The sequence below is a fragment of the Enhydra lutris genome, unplaced genomic scaffold, assembly GCF_002288905.1.
Source record: "Enhydra lutris kenyoni isolate GAN:26980312 unplaced genomic scaffold, ASM228890v2 scaffoldscaffold96, whole genome shotgun sequence".
NCBI classification, from domain to species: domain Eukaryota; kingdom Metazoa; phylum Chordata; class Mammalia; order Carnivora; family Mustelidae; genus Enhydra; species Enhydra lutris.
Window position 1 is genome coordinate 3117269 of NW_019154180.1, and position 22584 is coordinate 3139852.

At 61.9% G+C, this 22584-nt stretch overlaps 1 protein-coding gene across 1 annotated transcript; it reads left to right on the top strand.

Moving 5' to 3' along the window:
• The first annotated feature begins 9970 nt into the window (after positions 1–9970).
• LOC111139129 (plexin B3) lies at positions 9971–22471 on the top strand. The gene is made up of 34 exons (XM_022491285.1): positions 9971–11005; positions 11406–11585; positions 12208–12336; positions 12425–12525; positions 13006–13135; positions 13320–13476; positions 13572–13680; positions 13760–13874; positions 13998–14123; positions 14202–14318; positions 14625–14718; positions 14801–14970; positions 15163–15314; positions 15587–15692; positions 16264–16394; positions 16654–16830; positions 16939–17134; positions 17282–17521; positions 17607–17768; positions 17858–18009; positions 18169–18269; positions 18349–18572; positions 18699–18877; positions 19094–19160; positions 19366–19693; positions 19898–20001; positions 20088–20181; positions 20491–20669; positions 20840–21000; positions 21220–21367; positions 21564–21628; positions 21704–21779; positions 21888–21962; positions 22247–22471. The coding sequence occupies exons 1-34, from the start codon at positions 9971–9973 to the stop codon at positions 22349–22351; spliced, it is 5685 nt and encodes a 1894-aa protein (XP_022346993.1). The 3' UTR covers positions 22352–22471.
• Positions 22472–22584: the final 113 nt, after the last annotated feature.

The following is a 22584-nucleotide window of genomic DNA, read 5'->3' on the forward strand; positions in this document are numbered from 1 at the left end:
TGTTTGGAAGGGATGCCTGGGTGGCTCAGGCGGTTAAGCCTCTGCCTTCGGCTCAGGCTATGATCCCAGGGTCCTGGAATCAAGTCCCGCATCGGGCTCCTTGCCCCTCAGGGAGCCTGCTTCTCTCTCTGCCTCTGCCTGCCACTCTGCCTGCTTATGTGTGTTCTTTCTCTCTCTGACAAATAAATAAATCAAAAATCTTAAAAAAAAAAAAAAAAGAATGCGTTTGGAAGCTTTCCTTCTATTTCTATTTTTTGGAATAGCTTCAGTAAAATAAGTTTGATTTCTTCTTTAAATGTTTGGTAGATGGGGCACCTGGGTGGCTCAGTGGGTTAAGCCTCAGCCTTCAGCTCAGGTCATGATCTCAGGGTCCTGGGATCGAGTCCCGCATCGGGCTCTCTGCTCTGTGGGGAGCCTGCTTCCTCCTCTCTCTCTCTCTCTCTCTCTCTCTCTGCTTGCCTCTCTGCCCACTTGTGATCTCTCTCTGTCAAATAAATAAAATCTTAAAAAAAAAAAAAGTTTGGTAGAATTCCCCTGGGAAGCCGTCTGGTCCTGGATTCCTGTTTTTTGGGAGGTTTCTGAACACTGCTTCAATTTCCTTGCTAGCTATTGGTCTGTTCAGACTGTCTATTTCTTCCTGTTTCGGTCTTGGTAGTTTATAAGTTTCCAGGAATGCGTCCATTTCTTCCAGATTGCCTGGTTTGTTGGCATATAGCAGTTGGTAATAAGTTCTAATAATTGCTGCTATTTCCTTGATATTGGTCATGATTTCTCCCCTTTCATTCATGATTTTATTAATTTGGGTCATTTCTATTTTCTTTTGGATAAGTCTGGCCAGAGGCTTATTGATCTTATTAATTGTTTCAAAGAACCATCTTCTAGTTTCATTGACCTGTTCTACTGTTCTCCTAGTTTCTATTTCATTGATTCCTGCTCTAACCTTTATTATTTCTCTTCTCCTTCTTGGTTTAGGCTTTATTTGCTGTTCTTTCTCCAGATCCTTTAGGTGTAAGGTTAGCTTGTGCATTTGGGATTTTTCTAATTTTTTGAGAGAGGCTCGAATGGCTATGTACTTCCCTCGAAGGACCAACTTTGCAGTATCCCATAAGTTCTGAACAGCTGTGTTTTCATTTTCATAGGTTTGTATGAACTCTTTTAAGTTCCTCTTTAATTTCCTGGTTGACCCATTCATTCTTTAGCAGGATGATTTTTAACCTCCAAGTGTTCGCATTCCTTCCAAATTTTTCCTTGTTGTTGAGTTCCAGTTTCAATGCATTGTGGTCTGAAAATATGCAGGGAATAATCTCAGTTTTTTGGTATCAGTTGAGCCCTGATTTGTGACCCAGTATGTGGTCTATTCTGGAGAATGTTCTATGTATACTCAAGAAGAATGAGTATTCTGTTGTTTCAGGATGGAATGTTTTGTTTTTATCTACAAAGTCTATCTGGTCCAATGTGTCCTTCAAAGCTCTTGTTTCTTTGTTGATCTTCTGCTTAGATGATCTGTCTATTGCTGTTAGTTGAGTTTTGAAGTCTCCTGCTATTAATGTTCTTTATCAATATGATTCTTTATTTTGGTTAATCATTGGTTTATGTAGTTGGCTACTCCCTTGTTGGGAGCATAGACATTTACAATCGTTAGATTTTTCTTGTTGGATAGACTCTTTAAGTATGATACAGTGTTCCTCTGCATCTCTTACTACACTCTTGTTTAAAATCTAATTTGTTGGGGCACCTCGGCGACTCAGTGGGCTAAAGCCTATGCCTTCGGCTCAAGTCATGATCCCAGGGTCCTGGGATCGAGCCCCACATCGGGCTCCCTGCTCAGTGGGGAGCCTGCTTCCCTTCCTCTCTCTCTGCCTGCCTCTCTGCCTGCTTGTGATCTTTGTCAAATAAATAATAAAATAAAAATCTTTAAAAGAATAAAATCTAATTTGTCTGATATGAGAGGTGCCACCCCAGCTTTCTTTTGAGGTTCATTGGTATGATAAATGGTTCTCCATCCCCTCACTTTCAATCTCGAAGTGACTTTAGGTTCAGAATGAGTCTCTTGTAGACAGCATATGGATGGGTCCTGCTTTTTTTTTAAGATTTTATTTATTTATTCAACAGAGAGAGATCACAAGTAGGCAGAGGGGTAGGCAGAGAGAGAGAGGAGGAAGCAGGCTCCCCACCAAGGAAAGAGCCCGATGCGGGGCTTGATCCCAGGACCCTGGGATCATGACCTGAGCCGAAGGCAGAGGCTTTAACCCTCTGAGCCACCCAGGCGCCCCTGGGTCCTGTTTTTTTATCCAATCTGCGACCCTCTGCCTTTTGATGGGAGCATTCGGCCTATTCACATTGAGAGTAACTATACACAAAGATAAACTTAAAATGGATGAAAGACCTCAATGTGAGGCAGGAATCCATCAGAATCCTAGAGGAGAACATGGGCAGTAACCTCTTCAATCGGCCACAGTGACTTCTTTCAAGATATGTCTCTAAAGGCAAAGGAAAAAAAAGCAAAATGAACTTCTGAGACTTCATCAAGATAAAAAGCTTCTGCACAGCAAAGGAAAGAGTCAACAAAACACTGAGACAACCCATGGAATGGGAGAAGATGTTTGCAAATGACCCTATGGATAAAGAGCTAGTATCCAAGATCTATAAAGAACTTCTCAAACTCAACACCCAAAAAACAAATAATCCAGTCAAGAAATGGGCAGAAGACATGAACAGACACTTCTCCAAAGAAGACATCCAAATGGCCAACAGACACATGAAAAATGTTCAACATCACTGGGCATCAGGGAAATACAAATGAAAGCCACAGTGAGATACTACCTCACACCAGTTAGAATGGCCAAAATGAACAAGACAGAAAGTAACAAGTATTGTTGGCAAGGATGTGGAGAAAGGGGAACCCTCCTGCACTGTTGGTGGGAATGCAAGCTGGTGCAGCCACTTTGGAAAACAGTGTGGAGATTCCTTCAGAAATTACAAATAGAGCTTCCCTATGACCTGGCAATTGCACTAACAGGTATTTACCCCAAAGATACAGATATAGTGAAAAGAAGGACCATCTCTACCCCAATGTTCATAGCAACAAGGTCCACAATAGCCAAACCGTGGAAAGAGCCAAGATGCCCTTCAACAGATGAATGGATAAGGAAGATGTGGTCCGTATACACTATGGAGTATGATGCCTCCCTCAGAAAGGATGAATGCTCCAACTTTTGTATCAACATGGACGGGACTGGAAGAGATTATGCTGAGTGAAATAAGTCAAGCAGAGAAAGACAATTATCATACAGTTTCACTCACATATGGAACATAAGGAATAGAGCAGAGGACCACAGGGAAAGGCAGGGAAAACTGAATGGGAAGAAATCAGAGATGGAGATGAAGTATGAAAGACTCTGGACTACGGGAAACAAACTGAAGGTTACAGAAGGGCGGGGGTTGGGGGGATGGGATAGCTGGGTGATGGGTATTAAGGAGGGTACTTGTGGTGATGAGCACTGGGTGTTATCTGCAACTAATGAATCGTTGAAAACTACATCAAAAATCAATGATGTACTATATGGTGGACAACTGAACATAATAACAAAAGAAACTAGCTGAAAGGACTGGAAATGAAGAAGCAAAATAGCCATTAGTGGTAGATGAGATGATTGTGTAAGCAGAAAAAGGAACAGAGGGGTGCCCAGATGGCTCAGTCGGCTAAGCGTCTGCCTTTGGCTCAGGTCATGATCCAGGGGTTTTGGGATTGAGCCGCACATTGGGCTCTCTGCTCAGCGGGGAGCCTGCCTCTCCCTCTCCCTCTGTCTGCTGCTTTGCCTATTTGTGCTCTCTCTCTCCGTCAAACGAATAAATACAAAATCTTTAAAAAGAAAGAAAGAAAGAGGAACAGAATCCACAAAAAGAATCCAAAAAGAATCATTAGACTTCATACCAGCAACACAGTCAGAAGGTCACTGAGAAAGAAGACAGTCAGCATTTAGCATGGCATCATAAGTCTAACAAATGAGGTGCTCGTCCTCTAGGGAAACAATATATTTAAAGGATCTTAAAAAAAGAAAGAGAGATACTATGTTCATAGATCGGGAAACAATATTTTAAGATTTTATTTATTTATTTGACAGAGAGACAGAGATCACAAGTAGGCAGAGAGGCAGGCAGAGAGAGAGGAGGAAGCAGGCTCCCTGCTGAGCAGAGAGCCCAATGTGGGGCTCGATCCCAGGACCCTGAGATCATGACCTGAGCCGAAGGCAGAGGCTTAACCCACTGAGTCACCCAGCCCCGGGAAACAATATTTTAGAGAGGGCTAGTCTCCAAAGTGATTCAGAATTCAACGAAATTTCTATCTACCCCTTCAAAGAAATCCCAGCAGACTTTTCCCCAGAAGCTGACAAGCTGTTTCTTATACTTTTAAGGAAAACTAAAGGCCCTAGAGTAGGCAAGATAACTTAGAAAGATGATGAGAAGGAGCAACAAACTGAGGGGAAAGCAAGGAGAAGGAAGAGGGGAAAGAGAAGAAAAGGAAGATTTAAAGCTTTTGTAAGTGTGCCAGGGGCAGACAAAGACACCAAAGGGACAGAGGAGAGAGCCACCTGGCGGCCTAGGCCCGGGGCAGGGCATGGGACCAAAGGCTCAGAGCACCTCAGTGGCTGGATAGGTCGAACACTGGGGCTAGGACGACAGCCCCCCATGCGGAAAAGGAGAAAGTGTGAGCCCTACCTCACACCACCTGCACCAAACCCACTCCAGATGGATTGAAGAACACGTGAATATGGAAATTTTTTGAAAATATATTTAGAAAAGAGACCCAGGAGACAATTTCTATGATCTTGGGTAGGGGAGGATTTCTTAAGCAAGTCAGAAAGGACAAAGCATAAAGGAGAAGACTGATCAACGCCGTTACGTCGCGACTAGGACTTGTTTACCAAACGGCTCCAGAAACAAAGCGAGAAGACACCGCAGACCGAACACTGGTACCGGAACATATAAAGAGTCCCTGCAAACAGTGGGGAAAAGACAACCTACATCAAAAACTGGGCCAAGACCTGCTCAGGCCATTTTGCCGAAAAGGGAACGTAAAGAAGCCCCACCCGCTGGGGCGCCTGGGTGGCTCAGTAGGTTAAAGCCTCTGCTTTCGGCTCAGGTCATGATCCCTGGGTCCTGGGATCAAGCCCCGCATCGGGCTCTCCGCTCAGCGGGGAGCCTGCTTCCTCCTCTCTCTCTGCCTGCCTCTCTGCCTGCTTGTGATCTCTCTGTCAAATAAATAAATAAAATATTAAAAAAAAAAAAAGCCCCACCCGCTGGTAGCCCCGGGGATGCCCGTGAGATGCCCAGCGGGACGTCACCATCCCACACCCACAGAACTGACCGGAAGGACCAAGGAAAAGCCCGAAGCACGCACGGCGGCCAAGATGGGGTGAACAGAAGTAAGTGTCTGTGCGGTGGCTGCTGTGGGAAACCAGCTTGGAAAATGAGCCCCCTCCAGGCCCAGCAGACTCCAAGTGCACACGGCCTGGGGACCCCGTGAGCCTCCTTCCAGCGTCTAGGACCCTTGTGCTCGGCAGTCAGCGTCAGCGTCAGCACAGCACCCCGGGGGCTCAGACCAGCAGAGGCTGCCTCCCCGCCTTTCCCAGGGACCCTGATAAATGCGAGATCTGTGGGGATCATCGCAAATACATCTCTACAGGGCCGTGGGGGGAGGGAGGAGAAGGATTTCTTTTCTTCAAGGTAGGAAAAATGTTCTCACTGCTGAGCTTGAAGACGTCTGTCTTTCCTAAGGTCACCAGGGACACATATGTGTTAGGTGTAGAGGTGGATGGACAGATGGGGTTGGGGAGAGAGGGCCAGCTGCCTATGGGGTTGCTGAGGGACAGTCCTTCCAGTCCTATTGTCTGGAGTCCCTCCCCCCGCCTCCCCCACGGCGGCCCTCCTCAACAGTCTGTCCCTCCAGGAGCTTCTAGATCCCTCCTGCGCCCCTTCTTGGCCCCTTAGAGGGTGCATGGATGGAGGCAGTCACATCTATGTCCACATTTCCTGGGTCTTCAGGATCTGGGTCATTCACCTCCCTGGACACCCTTGGTCTCCCTTCCAGGTCCCCTCTAGCGACCCACTCTCGTCCCAGTGCTCCAGCCACCCCAGGATGTGCTTTTTATGCTAAGAACCCAACAACTCCGTTGGCCATCTCCTCTTGCCTTAGGGACCCCTCGGTCCTCCTGTCCTTCCCTGCGCCACCCACCCCCGCCCCCACCAGCACCCCCGCCCCTGCTGCCTCCAACCTCCCGTGCGTCAGTTTCCCCACCTGTGAACTGGAGGAAATAACTGTACCCCCTCCGGGGTCATCAGAAGGAGTGAATGAGTTCACGTACACAGAACACTTAGACCAGCCCTGGTTGTCAGGAAGACATCAGTAGGAGCAGAACTGTGTGGTTCAAGGTCAGCTTAAATCTCACTTCCTCTGTGAAGCTCTCCCTGAGACTTGGCTCCCCTCCTTGGGGCCCCCCTGTGTCCTCCCTCCACAGGTGGGCTCTTCTGGCCATGGAGCCTCATCTGTTGGCAAGCAGGGTTCTGAGACTCTTGGATCAGGTGGCGGTGGGCTGCATCTCTTTGCCACCGCAAGGCACTTAGTGGAAGGCTAGGGAGCGCCCTGCTACCCTACCCGCCCGGCTGAGGGGGCGGCCCCGCTCTCACCTGCCCCAGCCAGGTTTGCATGGCTGGCCCTGCGTCGTGCCCACCATGGCCGGCAGAGGGCAGCAGCGCCCTGCCCTGCACCGTCAGGCAAATGGGCGGGCGGGGAGGGGCTGGGCAGCCCGGCAGGCCCCGCCAGGATAAGTTGGGTTGGGCGCGATTGCATTGTGGGGACGGAGGCCGGGGCTCTGCGGGGACGCACTTCTGGCACTGCCAGCTGCTCTTCAGCCCCTGCCAGCGGCCCACCCAGGTAGGCAGGAGCTGGGGCCGGCGAGGGTGAGGGGTGCGAGGGCCGCTGGATCTTGGGGCGCCGCCTCGGGGCGTGCTGGGACCTGGGAGAAGCCCAGGGTCTGCAGAGCCCACTTGCCCAACAGGGCAAAGGCCCTCGGGCACCAGTCCAAGCCCTGAGACCCCAGCTCCTGATGCCTTAGGGACATGCTCCCCCCTGAGGCTGTGGCCCTGGAGGTGGGAGGGAGGACCCCCAGGCTTTTAACCCCAAATGGGAAAGCTGGCAGGGCTGGGGGCCAGGGGCCGGGCCCAGGGAAGGGAGGAGGCCCGCCTGGCTCCCCACCCCCACAGCCATCTAACCGGCCCAGCCAGGTGGCAGTGAGCCCCACAGCTGCCACCACCTCACCCTGGAGCCCGGAGCCTACTGCTGAGCCTGCTACCGCCACGCACCATGGAGAAAGCAGAGCCCCCAACCCAAGTGCGCCTGCCCCAGCACCCCAGGCCAGGGCCCCCAGCTCTGCCTGCGTCACGTGCAGATGGTGCCCTGGGGGTGGGCAGGACAGCCAGCTGCCACTCGCCACTCCCTTCCCCACCGCCTTCAGCACCCCAGGCAGGGAGGGGAGCCTGAGGCCCATCCTGGGATGGTGTTTCCCCGGGGGGAGGGGGAAGGGAACAGCTGGCAGCCAGTTGCCACGCCTGAGCCAAGCGCAGGGTTCCTGGGGGCTACGCCCCCCACCCCATCCAGTGCCTCGTCCAGCAGCATCCTCCGGAACAGGGCCGTACCTGGCACGACTTCCCAAGTCCCCTGAGGCAGGACTGGATGGAGACAGGTCGCTTGCTCTCTGGCCAGTCATATTCCGGGCCAAGGATGTGGGATGGCACCTCCCCGCCCCCAGCCTGGACAAAGGCAGGCATTGAGGGCCAGGACTGGCACTTCAACCAGGCGCCAAGGCTACTGAGGCTGAGGCTGGTGTTGCAGGGGCTCAGCATCCTGACCTTCCCGGCGGGGGGCCTCAGTGGCCTACCCTGTGCCCTTCACAGGGACGGGGTGGGGGGAGGGAGGGACACAGAGAGGAGCCCGCTGGCTGGCACGGGTTGGGAGTGGGGTGGGGCTGGCTGTGTGGGTCTCATTTTTCTGGCTGGAAGAAACCGTGTCCTTTGTCCCCAGGTCCCAGGGGGTGTCTCTCTGGGGGTGGGGAGAGGCAAATAGCCCCCTGGCCAGAAGAGCCCGGGTGGGGTTAAGAGCACCAGATAGTGAGTCCGGGCCCGGGCCTGCGGACAGAGAGGACATTGTCGGGGTGGAGGCAGGGCTGCGTTGGCTCAGCCACCACGGACAAAGCTGCCAGCTGTGGGGGAGCCCAGCCACCCGGCCCTTGGCCCCCCTGGCCTCCCTCCTCCCCCAGGGCCAAGCCTCAGCAGTCTCCCTCCCACTCTGGACAATGCCCCCCACAGCCGTCCTGTGCCTGTCACCAGTGCCCTGGGCCTGCTGAACGGAGAAGCTCCTCTCTTGGTACCACACTGCCCAGGAGACCCCTCCGTTGCTCCCCTCTGAGGCGGTAAGTGCCCGGGGCCCCTATCTGCAGAGACACCCCTGGGAGGGGCCAGGCCAGGCCGGCCAGGCAGTCCCAGGGAGCCTGGGGCCCCTGGTGCTGTGTACCTCTACCCCCTCAGCCACAACCCCCAGACACTGCCGCCGATATCCCGGGTTGAGAGGAAATGCCCCCGTCCCCAAGCTGGGCCTGACCTTCCTGTCTGTGTTCCCAAGATAAAGGGCCTTGGGGCCTCCGTCTGGGCCTCTGTCAGGGCTCTGCCTCCAGCTGGCACGCCTGCCAAGCTGCGGGGCACTGAGTGACAGCAGGCCTGCTCCTGGCTGGCACGTGCCCGCATGCCCAGCTGGGCAGGACCCTAGCTCTACTGAGGGCCTGGCTTCTGTCCCCTTCTCTGTGGTCCTGTACCCAGGGGCCCTGCCTGGTGTGGGGTGTCTTTCTGTGTTGGTCACCTCTGCAGCCAGCTGGGGCCCAAGGGTGCCGAGCAGGGGCCTTGGCTAATGGCTCCTGGCTGGGAGGTGGCCCACAGGGGCCCCGCTCAAGCCTTCTCAGGAGGTTTGGGGCCCCCACCTGGCCCTCAGCAGATACCTTTAGTCTGAGCTCTGAATGGCTCCTTGTGGGGAGGCAGGGGTGCCCATGCCTTGCTCCCTCCCCCTGACCGTCCTCTCCTCAGTCAGGCTTCCCCCTCTCTTTTCTCTCCTGCCACCCCATCAACACCCTCAGGGGCTGGGGCCCAGGCTTGCCCCTCGCCCTGCACCTTGTGTTGCTTTTCCGTGCCCTCCCCATTGTCTCCCCCTGCCCCCACTCCGCCTGGCCCTCGGGTCTCCCCCAGCCCCTGCTCTGACCGCCTCCCAGCCCTCTAGCCTACCGTTCTCTGGCTGCCTCAGTTTCTCCCTGGCTCCCTCTCCCTCCCCGCACTCATTCTCCCCTGTGGCATCAGTCCCTCCTTACAGCTGGCCCTGCCTGCCCAGGGCAAGTTTTCTCTCCCTGCCCTTCACGTCCCTTGTGCTATGGGTGTCCCCCTCCCCTTGCATGGTGGCCTTGCGCTTCTTCATGGTTGTCCTCCTCCTTGTCCTGCCCCCCCCCCCCCCCCCCCCCCCCTGGGGGCGCCCCCCCCCTCTGTCCCCCCCATCTCCCCCCATCAGAGCCTCCTGCTTCTCCCCTATGCTGTCTTCCTCTCCTGCCCTTTCCCCTCTCTGGCACTGCCCCTCTGTCCCTGGGAGTCCTTCTGTTCCTGTTCCCACGGCTCTTCAGGATCTGCCCCCTCCAACAATCTAGACAAATAAAAAGGAGATGGAAGCAATTCTTTCCCTGGGCACCCGTGGGCCCCCCCAACCCCCCCATCCCTTGGACTCTCTCTCTCTGCTCCTTTTCTGTCTCCCTCGGTCTCTTTCTCCATCCTCTCCCTTCCCTTCGGATCTGTTACTCTCCGGATCGTTCCCTCCCTCCCGCGTGCTCTCTCCACCCGCTCTTCCCTCGGCTCCGCTCTCCCCCGCAGGTGCCCGCGCGCGATGACTCCCTGGTGTCCCTTGGGGCCCCGCCTCCTGCGGGTGCTTCTGCTGTGCCTGCCGCTGCCGCCCCCGCCGCGGGCGCTCCGCTTCTCGGCCCCCAACACCACGTTCAACCACCTGGCGCTGGCGCCGGGCCGCGGCACGCTCTACGTGGGCGCCGTGAACCGCCTCTTCCAGCTCAGCCCCGAGCTGCGGCTCCAGGCGGTGGCGGTCACCGGGCCGGTCTTCGACAGCCCCGACTGCGTGCCGTTCCGCGACCCGGCCGACTGCCCGCAGGCGCGGCTCACGGACAACACGAACCAGCTGCTGCTGGTGAGCGGCCGCGCGCAGGAGCTGGTGGCCTGCGGCCAGGCGCGCCAGGGCGTGTGCGAGAAGCGCGGCCTGGAGGACGTGGCGCAGGTGCTGTACCAGGCTGAGGACCCCGGCGACGGGCAGTTCGTGGCTGCCAACGCCCCGGGTGTCGCCACAGTGGGCCTGGTGGTGGCCGCGCCGGGCCGGGACCTCCTGCTGGTGGCCAGGGGCCTGGCGGGCAAGCTGTCGGGCGGGGTGCCGCCCCTGACCGTGCGCCAGCTGGCCGGGCCGCAGCCCTTCTCCAGCGAGGGCCTGGGCCGCCTCGTGGTGGGCGACTTCTCCGACTACAACAACAGCTACGTGGCGGCCTTCTCCGACGCCCGCTCGGCCTACTTCGTCTTCCGCCGCCGCGGGGCCCGGGCGCAAGCCGAGTACCGCTCGTACGTGGCCCGCGTCTGCCTGGGGGACGCCAACCTCTACTCCTACGTGGAGGTGCCCCTCGCCTGCCGGGGTCAGGGCCTCATCCAGGCCGCCTCCCTCACGCCCGGCGCGCTGCTGGCCGCCTTCGCTGCAGGCCCCGGCGGGGCCCGGCCCGCGCTGTGTGCCTTCCCGCTGGCCGAGCTGGACAGCAGCATGGAGCGCGCGCGGCGCCTGTGCTACACGGCTGGCGGCCGTGGCCCCAGCGGCCTGGAGGAGGCCACCGTGGAGTACGGGGTCACGTCCCGCTGCGTCGCCCTGCCTGCCGTGAGTGGCCCCGCTCACCCTCGGCTCGGCTCCTGCTGTCTCTCTCGGCCTCGTCCGGCCTGGCTTGCCTCTCTGTCCCCATCCCCCTGCACCGTGTCTCGGCCCCAAGGCAGGGACTGCTATCTGTTAGTCTGGGCTGCGGGGGGCTGGGCACTGTCGGGTGATAATCCTGGTCAGAGGATGTCAAGGAGGAGCGGGCTCTTAGCGGCTCTTTTAGTCTTTCTGCCTCTGCAGTGTCCGCTTGTCCTGCTGTGAGGCTAGGACCCTGACCAATCTGCCCTGCCCCCCACAAGGCTCCCTGGCCCTACCCTCCGGCCTGGGCTTGCTCTGTGCCCCGGGGAAGGTACCTCCTGCCTCCTGCCTCTTGCCGGGACTGATCCTCCCCTCCCTGCCCATCCAGGACTCCCCGGAGTCATACCCCTGCGGCGATGAGCACACCCCCAGCCCCATCGCTGGCCGTCAGCCCCTGGAGGCCAAGCCCGTGCTGCAGCTCGAGCAGCCCATCAGTGCCGTGGCAGGCCTCCAGACAGACGGGCATATGATTGCTTTCCTGGGGGACACCCAGGGTCAGCTGCATAAGGTAAGGTGAGGGGCCTGCCCTGGTCCCAGACCCCAACACCAAGGCCTCTCGGAGCTGGGCAGGGCCCACCCTTGCTGCTTTAACCGGGTGTGGCCCGGCCCTGAGGTGGCTCGGGGAAGCCCCAGGTACCTTGACCTCTCAGGCTGTGTCCCGCCAGCTGGTCGAAAGGCCATGCCGCACATGGGTGGCTGGCTGGGTGCCACCTCCTGGGGCTCCTAGTTGCAGAACTTAGGAAGGCTGCCCGGGCTCCAGCCGATGGTGGGAGCTGACGGTCAAGGTGGGCGGGGATGCCACAGGGTGGGGGTGGACAGTGCCTGGTCCCAGAGCCAGTCTGGCCCCAGAAGTCTCTGCTTAGCTAAGCCCTGCTTAGCTCCCTGCACCTGCCCTCCTGCCCCGGCACTGAGGTCCTTACCCAGAGTGGCTGGGTGATGGTGAATGGGGGAGGGGAGGGGAGCCATGCAGGAGGCCTAGGGGCCTGCCCCACCCTCCGTGGCCCAGCCTGGCCTCCCTGGTATAGCAGGAAGGAGAGCTGGCCCTGTGCCACAGGAGGCTCCCTGGGAGCCCCAAACAAGAGCAGGGCACATACCACAAATCTTAAGAGCAGGCCTTGTCGTCCCTCCAGGTCTTTCTCAATGGCTCCCAAGGCCAAGTGTATCACTCCCAGCAAGTGGGGCCTCCAGGCTCAGCCATCAGGCCAGACCTGCTGGTGGACAGCAGTGGCCACCACCTCTATGTCCTGACTGCCCAGCAGGTGAGGCTTGTCCCTGGGGGTGGGGGTGGTGGGCACAGAAGGCCCGAGGCCCAGCGCCTACTACCTCTGCCCCTCGCTGCCCACCCAGGTGGACCGGGTGCCTGTGGCTGCCTGCCCCCAGTTCTCTGACTGTGCCAGCTGCCTGCAGGCTCGAGACCCGCTGTGCGGCTGGTGTGTCCTCCAAGGCAGGTGAGCGCAGGGCCTGGGTCCGGACTTGGGCCAACAGGTGGTGTGTGCGGGGAGGGCAGCCTCAGGCCTGCCAGGAGGCCAGCTCGGCTTCCAGAGATGGAGGTACAGGGCCACCGCGGAATCCCTCCGTCCTGCCCCACACGGCCCAAGCTGCTGTCTTCTCATTACCCAGCTCCACTCCCTGGTCAGGCCCCTGCCGCCTCTCCCAGGTGTTCCCGTCCCACTTCTGCTCCAGGAACCCCTTACGGCAACCCTCCCCTCCACAGCAGCGGCCCCCCTCTTACTCACGGTCAAGGCCAAAGCCCGCACTTTGGCCGCGAGGCCCTATCTGCTTGGCCCATCCCTCATGAGCACTGTCCCTTTCTGTCCCCCATACCTGGGTAACATACTCCAGCTGGGCCATCCTCCAGGCCCTCTCGCCACCCATTGCCTGGGGAGCCTGAGACCCACATGCCAACCCAATGGCCCCTGGCCCTACAGGTGTACTTCCAAGGGCCAATGTGGGCGGGCAGCCCAGGCCAACCAGTGGCTGTGGAGCTATGAGGATGGCCGCTGCCCGCACGTCCAGAGCTTGCTGCCAGCCCACCGCCCCCGCCAGGAGCAGGGCCAGGTGAGCTGCCCGCCGCTGCCCACCTATGGGGGCTGCCCACAAACTGCCCCCGTTGTCTTCCTCCTCTCCCGCTGCCTCTGCTCCTACCCCACTGTGCCCGAGCTCCCTCTCCTTTGCTGACACCCACCACATCCCCCTACCGAGGAGCCCCTGCCTGCTCTGTTTTCCTTGACGTGTGTCCCAGGTCACCTTGTCTGTCCCCTGGCTGCCCACCCTGGCCATGGATGAATACTTCCATTGTGCCTTTGGGGACTATGACAGCTTGGCTCATGTGGAAGGGCCCCACGTAGCCTGCGTCACCCCTCCCGAAGACCAGCTGCCGCTGAACCCTCCAGGCACAGGTGAGGAGCCCCTGGGGCCGGGGGCCAGGGGCTGGGGCAGGAGCCAGAGGGGCAGGAGCCCCGTGACCCGCCCTGCCACCACCGTCCCCTCCCAGACCATGTCACCTTGCCCCTGGCTCTGATGTTTGAGGATGTGGCCGTGGCCACCACCAACTTCTCCTTCTACGACTGCAGCGCCGTCCAGGCCTTGGAGGCGGCAGCCCCGTGAGTGCTGGGCCTGGTGGTTGCAGAGGGGCGGCGAGCCCAGAGGGCGCCCCGCCTGAGCAGCCCCCTGCCCCTCCAGGTGCCGTGCTTGTGTGGGCAGCCTCTGGCGCTGCCACTGGTGCTCCCAGAGCAACCGCTGCGTGTACGGGGAGCACTGCCCCGAGGGCGAGGACACCATCTACAGTGTCCAGGAGGTGGGTGGGCCCCGCCCCCGCCCCCGCCCCCGCCCCCGCCCCGCTGCCACTGCGCACCCACCCCACGTGTGCCCTGCCCAGCCCCCTCTCCTGCCAAAGGGCTAAAGTGTCTCCTTTCTGCAGGTGGACATCCAGGTGCGTGGCCCAGGGGCTTGTCCCCGTGTGGAGGGCCTGGCCGGTCCCCTCCTAGTGCCTGTGGGTTGGGAGAGCCGTTTGGCCCTGCGTGTGCGGAACCTTCAGCATTTCGGAGTGAGCGGGGAATGCAGATGGGGAGGGCTGGTGGGGGGCGCTGACCGCGTCCAGGGTCCTGACAGTGTCCACTCCCAGAGCCTGCCTGCCTCCTACCACTGCTGGCTGGAGCTGCCCGGGGAACTTCGAAGGCTGCCGGCCTCTCTGGAGGAGATGGCGGGGGACGTGGGCCTCATCCACTGCCAGGCCCAGCAGGTGTGTGGCCGCCCAGCAGCCTCTCCTGCCCCCGGCTGCTCTCTGCGGCCCTCATGCCCCCACACATGTTGCCTCCCAGATTGTTCTTTGCCCTCCGCATCTTGTCGTCCCTCACAAGGCAGGCTCTGTGCAGGCCCTGGGCATGCAGCAGGAACCTGGCACCCCATCCTCTGCCCTAGGCTTGCAGTCCGGTGGGAGACGTGGGCACTGAACAAGGGCACCCATTCTGGGAGGAGTGTCCTGGAGGAGACAGGGGTCAGGGTTGTCCGGAGTTGGGCCCGGCCTGACCCCACACTCTGCCCATAGTTCCGCCCCTCCATGGCGCAGCGGGAGCTCCCGGTGCCCATCTATGTCACCCGGGACAAGGGCCAACGGCTGGACAACGCCCGCACTCTCCATGGTGAGCTTGGGGGTGGCAGGGGCAGGTAGGACTTGGTGGGGGGCAGGGGCGGTGCCTCAGCGCCCTGCCTGACCTTCCTCAGTGACCCTGTACGACTGCGCCGTGGACCACCCTGACTGCAGCCGCTGCCAGGCAGCCAGTGGGCGTCTGCGCTGCGTGTGGTGCAGCCACGGCCAGCCTGCTTGTCGCTACGGTCCTCTGTGCCCCCCTGGCGCCGTGGAGCTGCTGTGTCCCACTCCCAGCATTGACACAGTGAGCCCCCAGCCTCCGACCTCCTCCCCATCAGCCCCGCCCCTCCCCCTCGCACTGCACTAACCTCACCTGGGTCAGACCCACCCTGCTCAGGCCCCCAAGCCCCGGCAGCTCAGTCCTGCCCCAGGCTGGCTGGTGGGGTACCCCCACGGCAGAGCAGATGTGGGTTCGGGCCACCCTTCCCTGCTGCAGGTCGAGCCCCTAACCGGGCCCCCCGAGGGTGGCTTGGCCCTCACCATCCAGGGCTCCAACCTGGGCCGGGACTTTGCTGAGGTACAAGATGCTGTGAAGGTGGCTGGCCGCCCCTGCAGCCCGGAGCCCTCTCTCTACCGCACCTCTGCCCGGTGAGCCATCCGAGCTGCCAGGGGCTGAGGGACGCCCTCCTGGGGAAGCCCTCAGAGGGCGGCTACCCAGAGAGAAGGGGAGCTTGCAGCCAAGAAATGTGGAAGGAAGGAAGACGAGCCGGGGGAAGGAAGCAGCGGCTGGCAGTGAGAGGGGTGGCAGCGAGGTGGAGGTGGGAGTTCTGGGCGGTGGCTGGCAGGTGGCCCCCGGCTCCTGCTGAAGACGGGCCTGGTCCATGGGAGCCCTGAGCAGCTCCCAGGCCTCCATTCCCCAGGATTGTGTGTGTGACGGCTCCCGCCCCCAATGGCACCACAGGGCCCATCCAAGTGGCCATTAAGAACCGGCCACCAGGCATCTCAACCCAGCATTTCACCTACCAGGTCAGCACCCACCCCAGGGTGGTTCCCACGCAGGATATAGTAGGAGGGAAGCCTAAGTGAGGATTTCAAAGTTGGCCCCGGGTAGCAGGAAGAGCTGGCATGTGTCCAGAAGGAAAACCAGGTGATCTGTCTGAGTGATCATCCTGGCCACCGAGTGGAGGACGGGCCAGGGACACCAGTGGGACAGTGGAAGCAGCCAGTGTGGCAGGCGGGTGGGACCGAGGGAGAACGGGGACACTTTGAGGCACTAGCCGAAGCCAGGAAGTGCAGGGGGGAGCAGCGGGAGGCAGGGCAGAGCAGTAGTCCGACAGCACCCCAAGTTGGCGATTGGATCTCACGATTTAGAGTTCGGGGGGGCCTGGGAAGAGTAAGTTGTAGCAGAGAAAGAGGCCGTCCTGAGGGGCAGAGATGCAGTGAGGAGAGACAAGCCCCTCTCAGGGCAAAGGAGAGCTGTGAGGCTTCTGGGAGGAGGGTGTGGTCAACTATGGCCCACGGGAGAAAGCCCTGGCGCCCTGGGGCCCAGAGCCTAAGGGAGCAAGTGTCTGGCACCCCAGCCTGCTCTGTCCCTCAGGACCCCATCCTGCTGAGCCTGAGTCCCCAGTGGGGCCCCCAGGCAGGGGGTACCCAGCTCACTATCCACGGGCAGCACCTCCAGACAGGGGGCGACATCAGTGCCTTCGTGGGTGAACAGCCCTGTCCCATGTGAGTATCTCTCCTCCCGGTCCCAAGCTGGGGGCTGTCAGCTGGGGGTATCCTTGGGAGCCTCATTACCCCCTTGTGTACATGGCGACAGTGGGTTCAGGGCTCCCTAAGGCCACCGTCAAAGTCCAAGAGGAACGGCCACTGTGCCCTAATGGTCTCTGTCCTCACTGAGGGAGGCAATGTGGGTCTCTGGTGGGGTAGCCAGGCCCAGGCTAGAGCTCAAGATGCCAGAGCCGTTCCCCCTCCCCCGCCCCCGTAGCCAGGAGCCGGTGTGTCCTGAGTCCATCGTGTGCCACACCATGTCCCAGACCAGCCCAGGAGAAGCAGTGGTTCGCGTGGTCTTCGGCCACGCCCAGCGCACGCTGCCCGCCAGCCCCTTCCAGTACACGGCCAACCCCCAGCTCGTGGCTGCCGAGCCGAGCGTCAGCTTCCGGGGGTGAGGACTGGGTTGGCGCTCCAGGCGTCCTGGGCTCCTTCCCCGGGGAGGTGGGGCTGGGCCGGGCCGCTTGCCACCCGTGTGGCTGCTGACTGCGACCTGACGCAGGGGCGGGCGGCTGATCCGCGTCAGGGGCACCGGCCTAGACGTGGTGCAGCAGCCCCTGCTGTCCGTGTGGCTGGAGGCGACAGCAGAGGTGCAGGCGCGGGTAGCCCAGCCCCCGGATCCCAGCCCAAGGAGGAGCTGCGGGGCCCCTGCTGTGGCCCCCCAGGCTTGTATCCCGCTCGAGGGGGGCTTGCTGCAGGTGAGCACCCCACCGGCAGGCAGCGGGGCCGGTCGTGCCTGGGGGGCGGGGGTGCGGGGTGCGGATGGGGGCCCATTTTGCCCCCCCGGGAGCGAGCGAGGAAGCCCCAGCTCACCCCTCCTCGTCCCGGGCCCCGCTGCCTCGCAGTGCTCCACGGTCTGTTCCGTCAACTCGTCCGGCCTCCTGGTGTGCCACAGCCCCGCCGTGCCAGACGGGGCGCACCCGCGGCGGGTCTTCTTCGCCCTGGACAATGTGCACGTAGACTTTGCCAGTGCCAGCGGGGGCCAGGACTTCTTGTACCAGCCCAACCCCCGTCTGGCCCCCCTCAGCCGCGAGGAGCCCGCCCGCCCCTACCGTGTCAAGCCGGGCAACGTCCTGGATGTGGAGGTGAGCTCTTCCGCGGGCCGCCTCTGCGTGGGGACCACGGGCAGGGGACGGGGGCCCCGGCTCAGGCCCCTGCTCTCTGTCCCAGGGCCAGGGCCTCAACCTGGGCATCAGCAAGGAGGAAGTGCGCGTGCACATCGGCGACGGCGAGTGCCTGGTGAAGACTCTTACACTCACCCACCTGTACTGTGAGCCGCCGCCCCGGGCCCCGCAGCCCACTAACGGCTCGGGGACCCTGCCGCAGTTCGTGGTGAGGGGGGGCTCCCGGCGCAGAGGTGGCTGGGCACCAGGGCCCCAGAGGCCCTCTCACTCAGGAGCCCTGCCCGCCCCCCGCCCCAGGTTCAGATGGGCAACGTGCGCCTGGCCCTGGGCCCCGTCCAGTATGAGACCGAGCCCGCCCTGTCTCCCTTCCCTGTAGAGGCCCAGGTGGGCCTGGGCATGGGCGCCGCAGTGCTCATTGCCGCCGTCCTGCTGCTCAGCCTCATGTACAGGTGAGAGGCTCCTCCCCGTCATGCCTGTGCCCACCACCCTCCTCACTTTCAGAAAGGTGCACCATGGCAGGCCTCCAGGCCGCCAGCCACCCTGGCTTGGTGGCCTCGGGCTCCCGGCTGGCTCGGGCCTGTGGCTAATACCTGGTCCCTGGGCCGCAGGCACAAGAGCAAGCAGGCCCTGCGGGACTATCAGAAGGTTCTGGTGCAGCTGGAGAACCTAGAGATCGGTGTAGGCGACCAGTGCCGCAAGGAGTTCACAGGTGGGGAGAGGGCGACAGGGAGGGGGACAGAGGACCCACCTGGGCCTGAGCCCACACTTCAGTGCCTCCTGGCCCACAGACCTGATGACCGAGATGACCGACCTCAGCAGCGACCTGGAGGCCAGTGGGATCCCATTCCTGGACTACCACACCTATGCCGAGCGCGTCTTCTTTCCAGGGCATGGCAGCTGCCCGCTGCAGCCCGCCCTCGAGGGGCCCGGGGAAGAGGCCCGCCGTGTCCCTGTGCGCCAGGGCCTCACGCAGCTCTCCAACCTGCTCAACAGCAAGCTCTTCCTCCTCACAGTGAGGGCTGTGCGGGCGGTCGGGGGGCCTGGAGGGGCGCAGGCCGGGCCGGGCGGTGGGGCTGGGCGAGCACAAAGGCAGGGCGCTGCGTGGGGCGCCCCTGAGTGCCAGCGCCCTGCCCCCCAGCTCATCCGCACCCTGGAGGGGCAGCCCGGCTTCTCCCAGCGGGACCGCTGCCACGTGGCCTCCCTGCTGTCCCTGGCGCTGCATGGAAAGCTGGAGTACCTGACCGACATCCTGCGGACACTGCTCAGTGACCTGGCCGCCCACTACGTGCACAGGAACCCCAAGCTCATGCTGCGCAGGTCGGCAAGCCCGGCCATGCGCTCTGGAAGCAGGGGGTGGGGGGGCTCCCCATGGAGCAGGGGTGGGCGGGGCAGGTGGGAGGGAGGTAGACGGGCCTCCTTACCAGGGACAGGGGGCACAAAGGGCTGACAGGTGGAAAAGCTCAGCCCAGGGCCTGGGGCGGGGGCAGGGGCCCTGCAGCACCCCCTCTCTGACCTGGGGCCCACTCCCTCCAGGACGGAGACCATGGTGGAAAAGCTGCTGACCAACTGGCTGTCCATCTGCCTCTACACCTTCCTGAAGGTCAGGGTCAGCCCGGCTGACACCTTCTCCCCTTGCTTCCTTTCACAGCTGCCACCTGTTGCCCCGCTGACCTGGGCCCCCCGTTCCCCCAGGGGCCCTGGGGTGTGAGCCCTCCGGGAGGGCTGGGTGTGATGTCGGGCCGGCCGTCCTTGTCCTCCCTGCGAGCAGCCGACTGCCCTTCCCTGTCTCGTTGTGCCCGCTGCAGGAGGTGGCCGGGGAGCCGCTGTACCTGCTCCTGCGGGCCATACAGTACCAGGTGGACAAGGGCCCCGTGGATGCCGTGACAGGCAAGGCCAAACGGACCCTGAACGACAGCCGCCTGCTTCGGGAGGACGTGGACTTCCGGCCCCTGACGCTGATGGTGTTGGTGGGCCCCGGGGCCGGTGGGGCAGCAGGGAGCAGCGCCACGCAGCGCGTGCCCGCGCGGGTGCTCGACACAGACACCATCACCCAGGTCAAAGAGAAGGTGCTGGACCAAGTCTACAAGGGCACCCCCTTCTCCCAGAGGCCCTCAGTGCACGTCCTAGATCTCGGTGAGAGAACCTACCCGCCCATCCCTGCCTGGGGCTGTCACCACCCGCAGGTGCTCAGCCCCGCACTGCCCCGGCAGGGATGGGGAGGGAGGCTGGCGGGGGTTGGGAGGAAGGGGGAGCTTGGGCCCTGTCACCCGGAATACACCACCAGTGCAGGCTCGGGGCACAGGCTGCAGGCTCACCGGCTTCCCCGGGTGCCCCCAGAGTGGCGCTCGGGCCTTGCTGGCCACCTAACCCTGTCCGATGAGGACCTGACCTCGGTGACCCAGAACCGCTGGAAGAGACTTAACACCCTGCAGCACTACAAGGTGCCGGGCGGCCGGGGGCTGGGGGGCTGCCCCCGCCTCCCCATCAGCCAGGGAAGGAGCCCAGCCTCCGCTCGCCTTCCTGCCAGGTCCCGGACGGAGCCACCGTGGGGCTCATCCCCCAGCTGCACAACGGACGAGCCGTCTCCCAGAGCCTGGCCCAGAGCTGCCCCTTGGGGGAGAGTGAGTCTTATGGCCCCAGAGCTCGAAGTAGGCAGGTGGGAGTCCCAGTCCTGCCATCCGCCTTGCCTGGGTGTCCACCGCACCTTGCCAGGGGGCGAGCACAACCTCTAGGCTGGGCCAGGGACCTGAGGCGGATGAGGGCAGCAGCTCATCCTGGTTGGGGAGCTCTGGGGCCCCGGGGTGTTGAGCTTTCCGCGCCTCCCGCAGCCCTGCCTCACCCGGCTAGGTGAGCGGGTTGGGCGTCCCCGGCCTGTGGTGTGGGACAGGGGGCAGGGGCTGAGGACTGAGGCCAGACTTCTGGGCCCTCAGACGTTCCCATGCTGGAGGACGGTGAGGAGGGTGGGGTCCGCCTCTGGCACCTGGTGAAAGCCACCGAGGAGCCAGAAGGAGCTAAGGAACGGCGAGGCAGCCTGCGGGAGCGGGACCGGGAGCGGGCACGGGCCAAGGCGATCCCAGAGATCTATCTCACCCGCCTGCTGTCCATGAAGGTTGGTGTGGCTGGGGAGCTGCACCCCAGGGGAGCCCCCTGGTTGGGAGGGCCCATGGGGGCGGGGGCTGGGACTGAGCTGGGGGGAGGGCGTGGTCCTGAGAGCTAGCCCGGTGGCCTGAGTCCCCGGGGGAACGTCCGGCATCCCACACCGCGCCCCCTGCCTTCCAGGGCACGCTGCAGAAGTTCGTGGATGACACCTTCCAGGCCATCCTCAGCGTGAACAGGCCCGTGCCCATCGCCGTCAAGTACCTGTTCGACCTCCTGGACGAGCTGGCGGGCAAGCACGGCATTGAGGACCCGGAGACCCTGCACATCTGGAAAACCAACAGGTACTAGCCCGCGCGCAGGACAGGCGGAACCCGGGAGGTTAAGGGCTGGCCGCGCTGGGGGCGGGGCCTCAGGGCCAGGGGCGGGGCCACAGGGCCAGGACCCGAGCCCAAGCTTGGTGGCATCTGCCCTGCGTTTCTGACATGGACGTGCCAGACAGCCCCCCGCGGGACTCGGGTCCGGCCCGGCCGATGATGCGCGCGGCGGGCCTGTGTCCCCAGCCTGCTGCTGCGGTTCTGGGTGAACGCCCTGAAGAAGCCACAGCTCATCTTTGACGTGCGGGTGTCCGACAACGTGGACGCCGTCCTCGCCGTCATCGCCCAGACCTTCATCGACTCGTGCACCGTCTCCGAGCATAAAGTGGGCAGGGTAAGCGCAGAGCTGGCATCGACAGACCGAGGCCCAAGGAGGAAGGGCTCAGGGAGGAAGCCACAGAACTCTCCGTGCGCAGCCCCGAGCCGGGCTGGGGAGATGGGCGGGCCGCGGGGCACTGGCGGTGCTGTCAGGGGGACAGGGCCGGAGCTCCCCCCGCCTCCCCGCTCAGGCCCACTCCTACCCAGAGCAGGATTCCCCGGTGAACAAACTGCTCTATGCCCGCGAGATCCCTCGCTACAAGCAGATGGTGGAGAGGTGAGTGTTGGGACAGCGGGGCTCGGGGGCGGGGCTTCCCGCCTTGCCCGCCCCTAACCGGGTCTCCGCCGCCAGATACTACTCCGACATCCGCCAGAGCTCGGCCGCGAGCTATCAGGAGATGAACTCGGCGCTGGCTGAGCTCTCCGGGGTAAGGCATGGCCCAGGGGGCACAGCCCTCCGCCTCGCGGTGCGCGCGGGGGTGGGGGTGGGCTTTAAGGTCCGGGCTGAGCCTCACCTCTCCATGTGCGGTCCCCAGAATTACGCCTCAGCTCCCCACTGCCTGGAGGCTTTGCAGGAACTGTACAAGCACATCCACAGGTATTATGACCAGGTGAGGCCCGGCGGCCGGGAGGGGGAGGGGCACGCCCCCTGAGCCCGGAGGGAGGCCCCAGAATCTCCCTGGGGCTGGAAGGAGGTGTCTAGGCCCATGTGGGCAGAGGAGAGGAAGGGCGCAGTTGGGGGAAGAGGCGTGGCCCCAGCCCAGATGCCCGGGGAGGCCTGGGGCGGCCCCAGCGATCCCCAAGCCACTGCTGAGACGGTCCGGGGCTGCCCAGCCCTGGGCTACAGGCTGAGGGCAGAGGTCTCAGGCAGGCCGCCCTTCTGTTCCCTGGGCAGATCATCAGTGCCCTGGAGGAGGACCCCGTGGCTCAGAAGATGCAGCTGGCCTGCCGCCTGCAGCAGGTCGCTGCCCTGGTGGAGAACAAGGTGACTGACCTGTGAGCGCCGAACCCCACGGACACCTGAGGCCCAGCAACCCCGGCAGGAGCAAGCAGGAGCCCCCACCGCAGTGCCTGAGGACCCCCAGACGGAGCCAGCAGCTGAGGAGGGGCCGGCGAAGAGCGGCCGGGTGCTGCCCGCCAGGGGTCTCCCTGCGGCCTCCCCCCACCTGCGCCTCGCCCCGCATTCCCCCACCCGGGCTATTTTCTAATTTATAGTAATCCTCACCTCTTCCC